Source organism: Carcharhinus amblyrhynchos, chromosome 18 (genome assembly GCF_965287045.1).
Source record: "Carcharhinus amblyrhynchos chromosome 18, sCarAmb.v2.hapA, whole genome shotgun sequence".
In the NCBI taxonomy this organism is placed as follows: domain Eukaryota; kingdom Metazoa; phylum Chordata; class Chondrichthyes; order Carcharhiniformes; family Carcharhinidae; genus Carcharhinus; species Carcharhinus amblyrhynchos.
Window position 1 is genome coordinate 25,980,994 of NC_137341.1, and position 17,795 is coordinate 25,998,788.

The 17,795-nt window shown below is 38.6% G+C and overlaps 1 protein-coding gene across 2 annotated transcripts in view; it reads right to left on the bottom strand.

The window, feature by feature from the left end:
* Positions 1 to 6,139: 6,139 nt before the first annotated feature.
* The window catches only part of unkl (unk like zinc finger), a 133,077-nt gene continuing 121,421 nt past the window's right edge, over positions 6,140 to 17,795 (bottom strand). For both annotated transcript variants that reach the window (XM_080206609.1, XM_080206608.1), the window contains 2 exons: positions 16,461 to 16,718; positions 6,140 to 14,101 (listed from right to left, as the gene is read on the bottom strand). In XM_080206609.1, coding sequence (XP_080062735.1) covers positions 13,946 to 14,101; positions 16,461 to 16,718 — 414 coding nt within the window. In that variant the 3' untranslated portion in view covers positions 6,140 to 13,945. The remainder of the gene's footprint in view (positions 14,102 to 16,460; positions 16,719 to 17,795) is intronic.

The following is a 17,795-nucleotide window of genomic DNA, read 5'->3' on the forward strand; positions in this document are numbered from 1 at the left end:
TTTCCAAATGTAAAATGTTATTCCTGGATTTGACCAGCAATGAGAACAGTAAAGGGGACAAATATTGGATGAACCCATGTGATGCTGCAAATCATTCAGAAGTGGAAAGAGTTCTTGGAGTGGGAGTGGTATACCAGCTCCAGCTGGACAGCACGCGAATGCTGGTTAGAGGTGCAGTAAGGAGATACTCAATTTTCAGAGTTAAACGAAATGCAATTTCAATTGTGCTTTGCCCTTGCACTTTGCGACACATTAGTTATTTCTGTGACTTTAAGATGTCATCAATAATTAAAAGTTACTTTAATTGTTCAGGGGGAGGGTAGAGGGCTGACACTAGTGTGCCTGCACTTATTGTAAATGGAATTCTCATCATTGTCCAGACTGAGCAGCCAGAATGTCAGACCTGAAAGACTGACTTTTAAAAAAAAATCAGAACTGTCATTACAGACAGCTGCTGCAAGTAGTAATTTTAATTTGATTCTATTTTACATTTGCCATTTCTTTGACAGGTTTCTTCAGTGTTGACGATGATCTTGCAGTGAATGTGTTTCCATCATGACAACTATGGAATGTTCACTATAATTTGGCTATTCGTTTCCTGCTAGGCAAAAGTACTTTACTGAAACTTTGCAGAACTTGGGGTCCAGCTAGCAATACCTTCAGCAAAATATAAATTTTTAAAAATCCACTCTGTGCTTACCAGTTGACCTTTGGGCAGCAGTTTTTAAAAAATCAGAACTGCAGCTTGCAAAAACTAGTACACCTTCAGAATATTCACACAGTTTGTAAGAATAAACTGAAATTTAAATTAAGAATGTTCCTTGTAGTGAGACAATCTTCCTTTATCCATTTGTCAGCCTAACCACATTAAAATAATGTTTATTATTGTCACATGTATTAAGATAGTGAAAAGTATTGTTTCTTGTGTGCAAATTCATAGAGTACATAGATGATAAGAAAAAGAGAGGATGCAGAACATAGTGTTATTGTCATAGCTAGGGTGTGGAATAGGCTTAGTAAATAGGCAGTAAGATAGCTGACACCTAACATTCCAGATCATGCATCCTACATTGGGAGCATCATTAAATACATTCATAAACAAATTCTTGTGGGATGTGTTTAAAAAAAAATGCTGCTACTGACTTTCAGTCTGCTTCATGGTTCCAATTTATTTTAAGCTCGCCAAAAAAAAACCATAATTGATTTTTACAGACTCTTGGGGTATTTCAAGTGGTAGATATGGTGGTTTTTGTTTATTGAAACAGAATCAAGAGTTAGATCATGAAATTGAAGGTTTTGCTAACTACTGTATACTCCACAAATGTTTATAATACTTTTCTCCGGCAGCAAATGAACAGCCAAATTGTAGTGACTGCAATGTGCTGATTTTATTTGCTTAGAGACTCATTGACTGGGATTTTGGATTGAACTCAACTCTGCCAAAGCAATGATGAGCATAAATTAAAACGAAATACAATTCTTCTGTTTTTTTAAAGTCAGTCAATCATGAAGCTGCTTGAAGGTCTTTCCTGTTCTCAGTTAATTTTTAAAATCTGATCATTGTTAAACTGCAAGTTGCTAAGAGCTGGAGCTGACAGCAGAGCAGTGATTGGAGAAGCAGGTACAGGAAAGACAAAGCTGCTCCTTCGATCATAGATTCTGTATTCCCTATGCTGGTTTTCTGGTGATGCTTGTTTGTTAGAGTTTATTTATTAGTGTTACAAGTAGGTTTACATTCCCAATAGCTACTAGGTTGGAATCTTCCAGCTGCACTGGACAATATGATATCTTACAGGCGAAGGAACAAAAAATGAAAGGAGGGGAACTCACTGCTAGTAATAAGGCCAAAGCAGGACTGGTTGAGCTGTCACTCAACCTTACCTTGCACCAAGCCAAACCAGACAATTGGCTGCAGCATGAGTCACACCAGGGAACTGGAACTTTGCTTCCAGTGATGAGTTATCTTGAATTATGTGAATAAGTGCTGAGATAGGAGGGAATTTAGGCAGCAGCAAATAAATGAGGCTGTCCCCTCTCCTCCCTTTTTATTCTACAATTTTCCCTCTAGTACAGAGATTGACAACGTGTATAGAAGTCTACGTATAAAACAAAGTGTGAAAGGTTTTCTTGCAGTCTGGGTTGCAAGTGTTAAATCTGTCTCCAAATGTAAATTTTCATCACTTACATATAGTGCAACATGCAGAACATGTTAATAGAGGTAATCACGAAAATCAGTGTTAGCACCTGCATTTTCATTAACAGTTGGATATTTCCATGTCAAATTAACTACTGTATAATAAAATAAAACTGATGTTCTCTGGTTTCAGTTTTTTAAAAAATATAATTTACAGGATATGGTCATTGCTGGCTAGGCAATCCTTAGTTGTCCTTGAGGGGGGTGGAAGAGATTCCAGGATTTTGACCCAACAGTGAAGGAATAAGGATATATTTCCAAGAAGATAGTGAGCGACTAGGAGAGGACCCTCCAGATGGTGTTCCCAGGTACCTGCTGCCCTTGTCCTTCTAATATGGTACTGGTCATGGGTTTGGAAGGTTGCCTAAGGAACCTTGGAGAGTTCCTGCAGTGCATCTTGTAAATAGTACACACAGCTGCCACTATGGGCTAGCGGTGGAGGGATTGAATATCATGGAAGGAGTACCAATCAAGCAGGCTGTTTGTCATAGATGGTGTTGAGCTTCTTCAGTGTCGGAGCTGCGTTCACCCAGGCACGTGTTCCTGACACTCTTGACTCGTTCCTTGTAAATGGTGGACAGGTTTTGGGGAGTCAGGAGGTGAGTTACTTGCTACAGGATTGCTAATCTTTGACCTGCTCTCGTAGCCAACAGTATTTACATGGCAAACCCTGATCAGTTTCTGGTCAATAACCTCCAGGATGTTGACAGTGGGAAATTCAGCAATGGTAATGCCATTGAATGTCAGGGTGTAATAGCTACATCCTGTCTTGTTGAAGGTCTTCGCCTGGTACACATTATGGCATAATGTGGCATTTGGACATGGACTGATTCAGTAACTGAGGAGTTGTAAATGGTACTAAACATTGTGCAGTCATCAGCAAACATCCTCACTTCTGACCTGAAGAGGAAAGGAAGACCATTGATGAAGCAGCTGAAGGATGGTTAGGTCTAGAACATAACCTGAGGAACACCTGCAGTGATGTTCTGGAACTGAGATAGTTGACTTCCAACCATCATCCTTTGTGCTGGGTATGACTCTAACCAGCAGAGAGATTTCCCCAATTCCCATTTACTCCACTTTTGCCAAGGCTCCTTGAAACCACTCAAGTTGAATGCTTACAGGGAAGTAGTGGTGCAGTAGCATTGTCACTAGACTATAATCCAGAGACCAGAGTAATGCTTCGGGGATCTGGGTTCAAATTCCACTGTGGTAGATGGTGAAATTTAAAATTTAACACATGTAGAATTAGAAGTCTAATGATGACCATAAAACCATTATCTGTTGTTAAAAACCCAAACCTACCTGGCTCACTAATGTTGTTTAGGGGAGAAAAGCTGCATCCTTACCTGGTCTGGCCTACATGCAACTCCAGACCCACAACAACGTGGTTGACACTTAAACGTTCTGGGCAAGAAGAGAGCACACACAAACTAACACAGCAATACATTTTGCTCCTCATAATATTAATGAGCCAAGCTACATAAATATTGAATATTTGTAACTAGATGCCACAATGGCCATTTTACGAGGACGTGTGATTGGTGAATCTTGAAAGGGGGGAGAAAAAACATGCATGATTGAGGGGAAGGGTGGGGTGGGGAGATGTGAATAAAGATCCCATGAGTCCTTTCCCTGACCATTAATACAGTTAAACCTGACCCTCAAACCCACTTCCTCCACTTGCTGTTTGCCCATCTGGCCCTCTTGGTTACGGGGCTCATGAATTTAGCTGCCATCCACTGCATCTGATTAGACCCCATGTTAGTCTCTGCTGACTCCAGTCATGCACTGATCCAGGTTAAAGAGCTAGAAGTGGAGAGCAAATTACTGCAGTATAATTGATAACAATAACCAATTAGCATTGCAAAACAGCCTCTGGTACGTTCTAAAAGAAAATGGACAGTTTGCAGGTTTGGGTTCTCTTCAAGCACTGGAGATTTGTCCCTGGTTTCAAATAATATCCTGCCCTCTGCTGCCATCACCCTCTGCTCTTTTGGGTGGGGAGTGCAACTTTGCCACACAAATCAAAGGTTATGAAACAGATTAGTTGCTTCCTCCCAGCCCAACCTCAGAGGGCTGCACAACGGCAGGCACTGCTGCCTCATCACAATGCCAGGGACCACGGTCACTGTCCTTGGAGAGTCTGCATCTTCTCCTGGTGTCTATATGGGTTTCCTCTTGGTGCTCTGATTTCCTCCCAGTCTGAAAGACTTGCTGGTTAGATGCATTGGCTCTGCTAGATTCTCCTTCAAGGTACCCGAGAAGGTGCTACTAGGGGATTGCAGTGTTTATGTAAGCCTACTTGTGACACTAATAAATAAACTTTAGGTGTGACAGGGAATATAACTGAACCAGTGGAAAAGGTACAGAGTTTAATGTTTCAGCCACACTTTAATAGGATTGTTCACAAATCTAGAGAAGAACCTAATCCAAGCTTTCATCTGATTTCTCCACTTCCGTCCCGCACCATCATGTTCTTGACCTAGCTCAGTTAGACGTGTCAGTACTAAAAGTATGATTTACATTGTGTTGTAGTTTTGGCAACACCAGATTAACTACATCTGAAATACTAAACTGCATTTCTGACTTATGGGCCTGAGGTGAAAGGACAATCTCCATTCTGCCAGAAAATAAAGTGGTCATTACACTTCACTGCCAGAAGCAGAGTTCTCCCAGTACCCATTCTGCAGCATTTGTGTCTGTGACACTAAAGGCACTGTAGTGTTTACAGGAATGTTAGCTCCAACATGACAAAGAACTTCAAGATAATAGAGTCTTTTAAAGTTCTCATTTTGGAGCACAGGTGATTGTAGCTGGGAGGTGTAGCTCCTTACCTCCAAACTGCCAACCCTCCATCAAACTTATAATGTTTCCAGTGAGAGAAAGGTTGGTAATCAAAGAATACAGATTAAAGATGATTGGTGAAACAACCAGAGTCAAGATTAAACATTTCTCTTTTACACAGGGAGTTAAGATGTGGAATGCGCTGTCTGAGAGGGTAGTGCAAACTAATTCAACAGTGACTTTCAGAGGGGGATTGGATAATTACTTGAAGGAATATTTTTCATGGCTATGGAGAAAAAGAGCAGGTACTAACCGGACAGCTGTTTCAAAGAGCAGCCAGAAGCATCCAAAGTCACCTCCTATGTGGCATTATGATGAAATTTCAATTTTTGAGCAATAAAGTACTGCTGCCCTCATGTGGGTGGAATCAAATTGCACTACAGCCCAATTAATGGTGTGCACAGGGGTAACTTTCAGATGACTCAGGGCCCAACTGCCAGTTCAGGTGGACATGGAAAATCTCAAAGGCATTATTCAGGAAAGTTCTCCAAGTATCCCTTAGCTAACACCAAAACATATGATCTATTCATTCATCTTGTGGAAACTGGTAGGTTGATCTGCTGAATAAACAGAATGAAAATGTTATTTTTTGATCTGTGGAGGCAGTGATATTTTATGTAAATGCTTCATTCTTTACATCCCTGCAGCACAATCTAGATCAGGAGCTCTCCACGAGGGAAGAAGTTGCAAGCCTGACAGTAATTTACTTCTTAATACTAATGTCTCAAATTTAGAAAAGGAACCTTTACAGCAGGTCCAACTTTTCATAGCAGTCAAGCCAGATTGAATGAAACCATTAATGTGTGCCACGTTGTGGACCATTTTTGAGTTTGATTTGTGTCAATGAAGTCAAGAGGATCGTTGTTAACACTCAAAACTATCCAATTCTCTTGCGTTTCCAGATTTAACAATTGGTACTCTTAAAAACTGGGATAGCTAGGCAAACCCGAAAATCCAATGCAAGAAAATGTTAGTCAGAAAAGGTAGGGAATCAGAAAGTTGAGATGAAATGGCATCAAGCTTCAGTTTTAAAAGGCTGTAGACAGGAAGAAGGGAAGTCTGGGAGAAAAAGGCAAGCAAGTAATATAATGGAATATCTTGAGGATCAAAAATTATTTTAATTCCCATATTGATAATAAAAATAATTCCATGAATTCTGTAAACCACTGCATAAATGCTATAGTGTAAAAATTTTAAGTGTTAACAATTTAAACAATGAACTAGAGTAAAATGATTATGCATTTATAAATACCTTCTAAAAGAACATTCCATTCAGATCGCCATTCTGTTTGTGTACACTCACCTAGACCGCATACAACAGGCTTTCATAAATTAATACACAAAAATGAAAAAATTCCCATAATATTCAATTAAGGTCTTGCTTTGACCACACAAAAAAATTAATATATCAAGACAATATTTCAGTAATATTTAAACACTAGTTTAGATATGAGCTATTCCACGTCAATACATAAATCACGGAGTCAGGGATATGTTACTATTGTAATACATTTTTTTGCCAGTAATGTCACTGAATTCTTGCGCCTCCCATGATTTTTCTTGAATGTCAAAATTCCCAGGAGTACCCAGTGGATAAAATACTTGGTTAGAGATCTGAAGTAACTTTTCGCTGGTTTGGCTGTAAGCTACCCGTGCAATAAAATTTGAAATTAGTCAACTCATTATGCCCTGTGATAAAACAATGCTGCAAGAGACATTATTATTAATGAGTAAAATGGGCAGGAGCTAATTAGGTGTTTGTTGTATTTGAACAGGTGATATGCACAGAAACTGGCACAACTACCTGGTTGCTGGATTCTTCCAACAGCTCATCTTTACTGTTGCCCAGTTATAACACTATCCCCATTGTGAGCTTCCTAGATAAACATATAAAATGCAACCTGGCTTCCACAGAATGCTTTACAAACTCTCATTACAGACTGTTCCTTATACCCTGAGAAAAGTGTTTTTCCTCCTGGTTCATTGCTCTTCCCAGGCTGAGGAACTTGCATATAAAGAATCTGAAAGTGTGTTCACATAGAAACCATCCCCATTAAGAAATTAAGATCTTAAAATCACTTCTTGAAACTAAGTCTTCAATAATTTTATTCCATGCTTTTCCATTAGCAGACTTGTTTATTTAAGTGCTTTGATCAAGTTTATTCTCAGACTCAGTGCCTCAGTCATCAGCCATCACACTCCATCCATTTCTGGCAATGATGCACCACCAAATACTGAATCCCAGCAGTAAAACATTACAAACAATAAGATTAAATAAATGCAAAGCTAAAATCTTAAATAATTTGCTGCTGGTTCATGAAGTTAAAAATGAGAATTTACCCAGGTTCCCAATAGAGTACCAGTGTTGGGTGGAAAGCACACTGCCAGAAGTTCTTAATTTCTTGCACATGGCCAATGGTGAAACTTAGCATTTTAACTTTATAAATTTGCTCAGATATAACATCTGTAAATATCTGTTAATTTAAAGAAGAGCCAAGTGGAATTTTGCTCCAATCTGGAAACAGACATCTAACACTTCAATTATCATGCAAGGGAATGGCTTGTATACAAACAAGTTTGCCCTATAATCCATATAGGAAGTAGTTTGGGACTGCAACAGCCACAGAAATACAATACTTTGTTGAACATGGTAACAACATATTCCTGTGGTGAAGCTTTAATTAATGTATTGCAGTAAATGTGCCTTGAAGCACAATCACTGATCAACAATAAACCATGTCACTCAGCAAGATTTCAGGTTTATTCATTCACTGAAGTGCAGCACCTCTGCTGAAGGCTGTTAGGGCAATCTGAGGATAGGCAATGAATTATTGAGTCGAGATATGTTGAACTGCACCATACTTGTCTAACTACTCACCAAAGAGGGGCACAACAAAGCACTAGGCACATGGGAATGAACAATATCTACACAGTCAAAAGATGGGATTGTGGCATTCAGTATAAATTGGAAAGTTTAACTAAGTCCTTCGTCTTGTAAGTCACTAATGTGAACAATCAGCTTGCTAGTGGAAATAAAAACAGAAAATGCTGGATAAACTCAGCAAGTCTGGCAGCATCCGTAGAGAGAGAAACATAATTAATGTTTCAAGTTTGTTGCTAGTGGAAAAAGTCATCTGGTAAATTACACCAGTGAGATTTTATCTATAAATGTCCGTTGATTTAAAAAAGGGCCAAGTGGTGATGGACACATCTAAAATACCTCTATCTTGTGGAGAATTTTGCTTCACTCTGGAATCAGACATCTAACATTTTACTGTCACGCAGGGGAATAGCTTGTATATAAACACACCTTCAGTAACTTCACACACCTAGGAGAGATTAATTTCAACCCGCTGTACAGCAAATGACAAGCTATTCACTATGAGAATTTCAGCAATTCACTCGTTACCACACTGCATGTAACCGCACCACCTTTCTGATTCTGACTGATTGGTTCTAAAATTTTATTTTAGTCTACTTATAATAAAGGTTACCCAGTAATCTTCAGATGTCTCCCATTGAAATATTTTTGTAATATTGTTGGACTGCTATTACTTTTTAGGGAGCCGGGGGGCAGAGTATTTGGCATCTAATAGTTTTGAATGATTTTAAGGCAGTTTTGGCACTTGTAAGCTGCTTTCTAAATGCTCTTTGCTGACCATTTACAATTTTGTACTGGTTTGGCACCATTCATGATAACCATTCCCATCAAGTTAGTTATGTGCATATTTCACATTTATTATATCTACTAGGGAACATGCAGGTTAAGACAAAATGAACTACAGTCTATAAATAAATTTACTTTTCACTAATAATACAAAAAATAGAAACACAGAAAAAAAATCAATAATTGGTTATTCTTACTTAGGAAGGAAGCAGCTGCACAAGTTGTGGTTAATAATTTTGGAATCTTTTCCAAGATTGTCCACTGCATATTTCTGTTAAGTGCTCTGAAACTGTATGGAGAGAGTTTCTGGATTCTCATTTAAACAGAAGTTATAACGGCGCCAAGCAATAGGGCAGTCAGAAGTGCAATGTTCCTGTGGACATCATGAGGCAGGAGCTCATGGTGCAGGCTTTCACAGCCCCAGGTCATTCAATGGCTTATACAGCCATTTAAAACAAAACAAGAGAGATGTTCACATCCTGTTCTAATTTACTTTTGTTTCTGTAGAAAAAAAAGTGGGGGGAGGAGAAGAGCACACAAATGCTGAAAGTTCACAAATTGAGCTAGCATCCATTTGGACCTGGGTTTTAATTACACAATGTTTTGTTTGTGGCAAATCCTCTTCCTTTAATTTTGACTATCTGCTTCAAAGTTTTATCATAAATTATAAGTGTGAGTGAGAGATAGACAGAATGAGAGATGAATACTTGGTTGTTGATTTTGGGTGTATCTATACTATTGGATGAACAGAACATCTTTGAACTCAATATGGGAATTGACTGCGCTGTGGTAAAGAATCTGCAATTTGTATTCAAAAGCTTCAGCAGCTGGGATTTCTCAAGAGTTCTCTACCAGTGCTTGGACAGTCAGACTGAGCGATCAACTGTTTACACCCTAAGTTTATTGCTGCAGTGAAGATGTCAACATTGGAGTAAAAACATCCTTAAAGAACAAAAAAATTGGGATTCAGGTAGGATGACTAAGGCTTGTGGCTCAGACAACTGCTCTAGTAGGTATCAGCTATCTCACCAGGAAGGTTCATGCACACTATTAGTAGAAATATAGCCATTTCAGGCTGTCTGCATTACTTTGAAGCACAGACAAACAAAAACAGGTTAGCTTTAGAATTAAAGATTCGGCACCAAAATATTTTAAATAAAGGAGACTTATCAGGGATGCTGTGCATGAGCTTATGGTCTGTTAGAATAATGAACCCCAATGTTCAAAGTGAGCAGGGGAGGAAAGCAAACTAAGATTGCAAACTGACTGACATTTTCAGTTCTGCAAAATATTTACAAGACTTTGGTGCTGGGAGCTAAAGGAGCAGTATTTGGAAAAGAGGTTGCAAATTCCCCCTCTATAATTGAGTTGACTAGATTATAATAATTTTGCCCTAAAGTGACATGAATTCTTAACTTTGTTTTAGCTTAGCTCTCATTTCCAAACACTATTGCCTGGCTGGGTTGTCAGGTTTGTGAAAAGGGTATTGGGCTTTGACTAACTTGTCAAATACACACTTAGTTCTGCACATCATTCAATAGTGCCACATCCCAGTCCACAACTGTGAAGATAAAATGGTGGTTTGTTTTTTTCAAAACCAAAGTTTTTCTACGATGAATGTGGCAGAGTACAGTACATGCAGTAACGAACGAGCTAGTTTTGTTACACAGTTCCTCTTGAATGCCAACAGTAGTGCACAAGCATTAATATGTAATAGGCTTACCATTAACGTGACAAATTTCAATAGAACAAAAAACCTACAAAATTCTTATAAGCAATTTAACTAAGCATTGATGCATATGGCCACTATATTTCTTAAAAAAAAAACAAAATACCAAGCAAAATTTAACTTCACAATAATCTTGAACAGATGTAAGTAAACCTTGAATTCTGGACTGCTGTTATGTAATGTTGCTGTTTTCCCAACACAATGTACTTAGTAACTGTAGAACTTCATACATTCCACATTCTTCTCAAAGTAATGTTAGCAGTCTGTGATCAAAGAGCATTTCATGTAATAAGCTTCATTTTTATACAAAAAAGTGGAATCTCTTTTCCCTTGCTGAGAACACAATACAGAATTAAAATTTCTAATTTTGGTCACTGTTTCAGTAATTCTGCCTATAACTAGCTACCATTTAGTATTTACATGTCTTGTTAAAACTACAGATAATAATAAATTGCTATACAGAAAAGTTCTTTGGCAAAGACTACGTGGTCCAGATGTCCATTATAACTCTTCAGCAAAGTGCAGAATGCTTGTTTTCTTATGTATGTGTCTCAGCAACACAGTTAATATCTCACCGCCTCAGGAGGCGGCCCGGGGATCTGTAAATGCAGACAATGCAGTAAGACTGTATTTACCCACAGTCATTTTGTTGGGATATTAAAGTTCATGTGCAAAAGGAGATATGACATCCAAAAGCTTAGAATTTTGCACCCAAACCGCCAAACTTTTGCCATGACAAATACAATCTATGTACTCACAATGGACTTGTGAGCAAATTACTTCATTTACTAGTAATCAAAATGTTTCCTTTCAGTACTAGACAATGGCAGTGGGCTTCATTCACTTATTGTGAAGTTGGTCCTTAACCATTAAATTAACTTCATTATCTGCAGAATTATCAGCATTAGACTTTCACACAACCATGGCCCCAACCTTTATTAGGTGCCCACAAGCTTAAGATAGTAAATATTTGAAACAGGCATTTAAAACATACCTGAAACAAGAAATCAGTTCAGATCAGACTAGGGGTTTTAAATTGTTTACATTAATCCAGCAACAATTTTTAAATTTATTTATGGGATTTGGGCACCTCTGGCTGGGCCAGCATTTATTGCCCATTCCAAATGAGTGGCTTGACATGCTATTTCAGAGGACATTTAAGAGTCAACCACTTTGTCGTGAGTCTGAACTCACATGGAAATCAGACCACGTAGGGATGGCAGATTTCCTTCCCTAAATGAACCAGATGAGTTTTTAATGGCAAACAAAAATGGTTTCACGTTTATCATTGGACTTTTAATTCCAAATTTTTATTGAATTCAAATTTTATCATCTGCCATGATGTGATTCGAACCTGGGTCCCCAAAGCATTACCCTGGGTCACTGGTTAACTATTTCAGTGACAATGCCATTGTGCTGCCTTTCCATAAATAAGATACTTTGATAAAAAATCACATTATATTTTATAGCCTTACTGAAAATCAAACACATTATGATTATTAAGTATTGCTACAAACAGAATTTAAAAATTCAGTTCTGTTCTTGCATTAGTTTCTGCTGAGGGAGCAAGTTGGGCTGGTTCAAGTTTAAATAGCAAAATTTATTGTGGTTGCACTGTTTGTGAAAATAATAATTGAATTTTATGTTGAACTGGATATTTCTAATGCAAGACCTCAAATGCTATTTGTATCAAAGTGTTCCAGTTAGGACAAGCTATCTTCCTTGTTTTGCACATGGACTTTGCAATGGTCAATGCTCACTATAAACCCCATTTAAAAATCTCACAGGTTGGAACTGATTGGCTAATGATATCACTTACATGATCTATTAACAGTTTCATGCACTCCAAGTACAGTTTGCAACACCACGTGATCCAGTCTTTTTCAAATAAACTAGCTTCTTTGAACAGCTGGCATCTTCCCATACTAACCAGCAATTCCACACTTTGATGGAAATAATAATGGACTTCTGATACAGAATGACAAGAAGTGAAGACAAATCATTTCAATTAACACAGTTATAGGTCAATTTTTCATTCTTAATTATAACCTGTACATATTATGCTGTTCAGTCAAGTGAACAGCGTATGTAAAAGAGAGCACAGGTTATGCCCTCTGGTGCTAGGCATACTTTAAATCAGACAGAACAAAGAACGGTGGCAATTTCAATCTATGTTCAATAAGAGTTCATCCTGAATTTTATGCACTAACTTCTTTACAGTTAGAGAAAGCTGGTCTATGGATTTGCATTAATTATATATTTAAATATATAGATATATATAATCAGTGCAAAGATTTCGCATCAAAGTACCTTTGCCTGACAGAAGTTGTCGTTGCAATTTAGGTTTAGGCAAGGCAGAAGGCACTTGGTAACAGTGGCCAGAAATTAGACAATTGTCATTTAAAATGCTTACAAGGCTAGGAGTTGCACCAACTGAAGACGGAAAAAAAAACAATTTGTTAAAACTTTCATGATACTAGCTACAAAAATCTCCAACCACATGCTGGTCAATACAGCTTGTTTCAGAGAAGAAACAAAAAAAAGACTGGTTCATTTTATTATATAAAATAGCAAACTTCTCTTCAGACTGCTTGTTTGCTCAGATTAGCATTATGTGCCATTATGAAATTGCTGCTGGTTATCCTTTTAAGCATTAAAAGTTTGCACTTAATTTATAAATTGAAAAATGTAAAAATCCTAGCAAGTTGCACAATACTAATATTTATAATAGTACTTAATTAGAATAGGAAATCTAACAATATTCACTGTACTATGATTTAACAGTAAGAATCTGAATACCAAATATCTATTAACAGGTTTCACAGTACACATACAAAGCTTTATATTATCACATGTTCTGGAAAAAAAACTACAAAGCAGCTTGAAAGCAATTTATTATAACCTCTAAACAAAAAAAAACCCAGGTTAACAAAGTGCGTTACAGGAAATTAAACCTCTTCACATAACCTAGTATTTTTTTTCTTTTTAATTTTATATGTAAAATACTAGAACATAAAAATGCTAAAGCTGCAGTGCTCTGCATGCAATATTCATTGGAAATACACAGCAAGTCGATCCTACACTATGAGTTGGTATCTGAAGTGTCATGAAGAAACTTCAATTTTATTTCCGAATGCATGCGGTAAAGAACCAGTTGTAAACACAGGGCCTCTGCAAAATTGATGGAAACGCAGCAACACTGTGAAACACATCAGTCAGACTAAAGCAAATTGTATGGCTAACGTGCTCAAGAACGGACTGAGTAAGTCACTGATTGACTGGTTTACCAGGATGTGTGTTGCAAGTTTTCCCAGGGGAAAGAAGAGCTTATATGTATTAAAAAATAATTCAGTAAAGAAATACACAAATGCCATATTTTATAGGGTAGGATATACTCACTGCATAATTTAAAATATTTCCGACATGAGGGGGGCACTACAGCTTCGAATTGTTAGAATAGTGTAGTCGTTCTTCAAAAGGCTAGTCCCATGTACCTAGAATATATTCATCACCAATTCATTACTTTTGTTTTGCAATAGGGACATTCAATTTTGTTAGGTGCACAGTGCTCACAGAGGACATAATGCTGGCAAGGCTGAAGTAATATAGAACGGTCCCGCTCCTGGCATACAATGCATTTCTTCGACTGGAGCTGATAAATTACCTGTTTTGAATGGAAACATAAAACGTGATCTGCATGTAGTGATTTCTTTGGTAAGCTTATAACATTCCCAACATTTTGTAACCAGCTACATTTTTCTTTTAGAGACTAGTCAGATTGAGCTTAATGACTTAAATTTTTGTTCAGTAGGTGTTTAGATTTTGATACTTTCAATGAATGTTTTATTCAATTACAGACTCTCAGGGCTGAATTTTCCCAGCCTCTTGCATGCACGGGAATGTGAGAACAGATCCTCAACGCATTCCTGCCTCTGGTAGACTTTCTTAGGAAGGACTGGAAACTGGGTTGGCTGCCCAGGCCACAGCAATAATTAACCAGTTTGTTCAATTAAGGTCCCAACTTTGTGACCATTTTGCAGTGATGCTGCTGTATTCTTACTGTTGGAGGTGCCCTCTGCCCTGTGTGGAGACCACCGGTTCATTCTGGATAGCATTCAAATGACTGACCAGAGGATCATCAGAGTCAGAGGCTCCATGCCCAATGTCACAGCTGCAGGGTGAAAGGAAGCAACCCTGCCATGAATAGGCCTGCACTGCGGTCCTTTCTATCCTAATGTCCCAATTGGTTTTAACCTCTTTACTGATCACTTTTATACAGACAATGAGGCTGCCCCCATTTGCTAGTCTACCTGGGCAGTGCCCGCATCTCCTGGTAGGGCTGACAACCTGACATCACAACAGGCCCTCTAATTGGGCCTGTAGCCTAGGAAGGCTTTCATCACCCTTAATAAGTTGGCAAGCACAGAGATAGATAATTGGGAGACTGTATTTGTGAATGTTCTGGCAATATGATCGTGCTCGAGATGACATCAGGGTCCTGATGTCCCTTGGAAAATTCAGCCCATACCACCTTAACTCCATTCCTCTATCAAGGAGAATACTGATAGCCTGACAGTCTGGTCAAATAACATAGCTGCTATTATACACTACCTTAGAAAATTAGTCTTTTTTTGCTTCAACAGATTGTGCCACCCTTGTGTGGAAGCAATGGTTACCACTGCTGCCTCCCAGCACCAGGGACCCCGAGTTCAATTCTGACCTCAGGTCACTGTGGAACTTGTACAATCTCTGTGTGTCTGTGTGGGTTTCCTCCAGATGCCCCGGTTTCCTCCCACAGCCCAAAGATGTGCAAGTTAGGTGAATTGGCTATGCTAAATTGATCCTTAGTGTCAGGGGGACTAGCAAGGTAAATAGGCTTACGGGGATAGGGCCTTGGTGGGATTGTTATTGGTGCAACCTTGATGGGCTGAATGGCCTCTGTGTATTGTAGGGATTCTAAGATTTGATGAAGTTCGTCACTTTCCCCAAGGGCACTGCCTCTCACTGTGAAGGCATTAGCCTTCATTTTGCTTTTCACGTGCATACCAAGATGGATAGTACTAGTCTGCTATTCAATCATGGATGAGATCACAATCAAATACATAGCCACATTTTCCACTAATTGGATCATGCGAACCCCAGGCTGCTTTCCTTCTCTACCTCAGGGATGAGATGATGAATTGAGTGCTCTTATGTAGAGATTAGCCAATTCAATGCAGAACCGCAATGAAACTGGGATTTTTTTTTTAAAACCCAGTGACAGTAAAAGAATGGCAAGTCAGGATGATGTGTGAATTGGAGGGGAACTTGCAGGTTAGTGTTCCCATGCATCTGCTGCTCTTTTCTTTCCGAGTGATGAAGGTCACAGGATTGGCAGATGCTATTGAAGAGTGGACTGCTGCAAGGCACCTGTAAGGTGAGAGACACTGCTGCCACAGTGCATTGACGGTGGAAAGAGTGAATGTTGAAGATGTGAATAGGGTGCTAATCAAGCTAACTGCTTTGTTTGGATAATGTTAAGCTCAAGTTGTGTTAATGCCAATCGCTTCCAGGCACATGGAGAGTATTCCATCACACTCCTGACTTGTGCCTTTGGGGAGTTTGTTGGCGAGTTACTCGCTGCAGAATTTCCAGCCTTTGACCTGTTCCTGTAGACAAGGTATTTATGTGGCTGGTCCAGTTACGTTTCTGACCATTGATAACCCCCAGTAGGCTGACAGTAGGAGAATCAGCAACGGTAATACCATTGAATGACATGGGGAGATGATTAGATTCTCTTTTACCAGATATGGCCATCGCCTAGCACTTGTGTGGCACAGATGTTACTTGCCACCCATCAGTCCAATGTTGTTCTGACTTTCCTGCCGTGTACAGTGGACAGAGTGTATTTGTCACACACACACACACAAACAGGTCAAATTCAACAGAATTTTTAAATGAGAGGAATGTGGTGATGGGGCCAATGGCTATATTTTTAAAAATTCTCTCTATTTCCTATGTATTAAACTCAAGTTCCAACTCACCCCATCTACAAGGTCCAAGTCTGCACGCAATTGACTTTGTATAGAATGAAGCTTTGGTAGTGGAAGCTTGTCTATATCACCATAGTTTCGCAGATGGGGAAAATTTGGAGATCGATATAAAGCATCAAAATCCTCCTGTAGCTTTTTAAGCTGTTTATCCACTTCTTCTTTCTGTTGTAATACTACTTGCCGGTCAGCATCAGCTACTTTTGCTCTTTCTTTAGCCTCTTGAGCTTCCTTCTGCCATGCATCACATGCCTGGTAACAAAAACAGCATTGTAAACACGCAAAGCAAGAGGCACACAGTTCTTATGGACATTAATTAATTTACTTCCAGAAGTAAAGTGATCACATACAACTAGTGCATCACTGAAAAAGCAGCATCCATGACCCAATGTACGCGCCTGCTACATTCAATCCTGATTATGAAAGACTGCAAGAGTAAGAATATTGACTAATGCAAAGGAATTATAAAGCAAGGAGATATGAGGTGATGTTCAAAAACTAAATTTTTTCAGGTTGACACATTAATGTAATTAATCGGGCTCAAGTTATCAAGTTATATTGTACATAAAACATGGCGATGAAAAGCCAAAATTTGCATGCACTGTTGGGACGTCATTAAGTCTTTAAATTGGTGCCAAAATAATACATTGCAGCTTTCAGAAAGAACATGTTGAGTTATAGCAAAGGCACATTTGGGCTCCAGAGAGTCTAACATTACCACCAAGTAGAAGCCAAGACTGTAAAGCTGGCTTGAGGAATGGCCTGATACATCTAGCTATCAGGGCCTCCAGTCAAAAAGGTACAGTTAAGGTTAATTTGTGTACAGAAGCCAGAAGCACTCTTCCTATCGGTCAAGAATTTCAAATATTTAGTTGGAAGTTATTAATTGTGTTGACACAGTTGCTCAAACTTGGCATTTGGTACTACACAAGCTGTCTGCGAAAGGATATTAATAAAAGTGAGCATCACTAGGGTCTCTGCATTTGCCAGGGAATAGCTTTTGTCAGAGGATACTTGCTGGGGGAATTTATCGGATCAGAGAGTTAGGAGTTAGTAGTACAGTATTTGCCAGGAAGTTAGGGGTAATTGTCACAGGTTGAGGATTACCACAAGAATCCAGTATAAAGATAATTAGAATCCTGTATTAGGCATAAACGTGAGAGAAAATCAATAGTCTTTATTAGTAAGGTGCTTTTAGCTTGAAAAAGAGAGAAACATACAGGAAGCAATAGTGAAATGAGCAGTTTCAATAGTTAAGGTGGATTTGGAAACTAGAATAAAAGCCGTACATAAGTGAAATCAATTTGTTTTGTGACTATAACGTTAGTG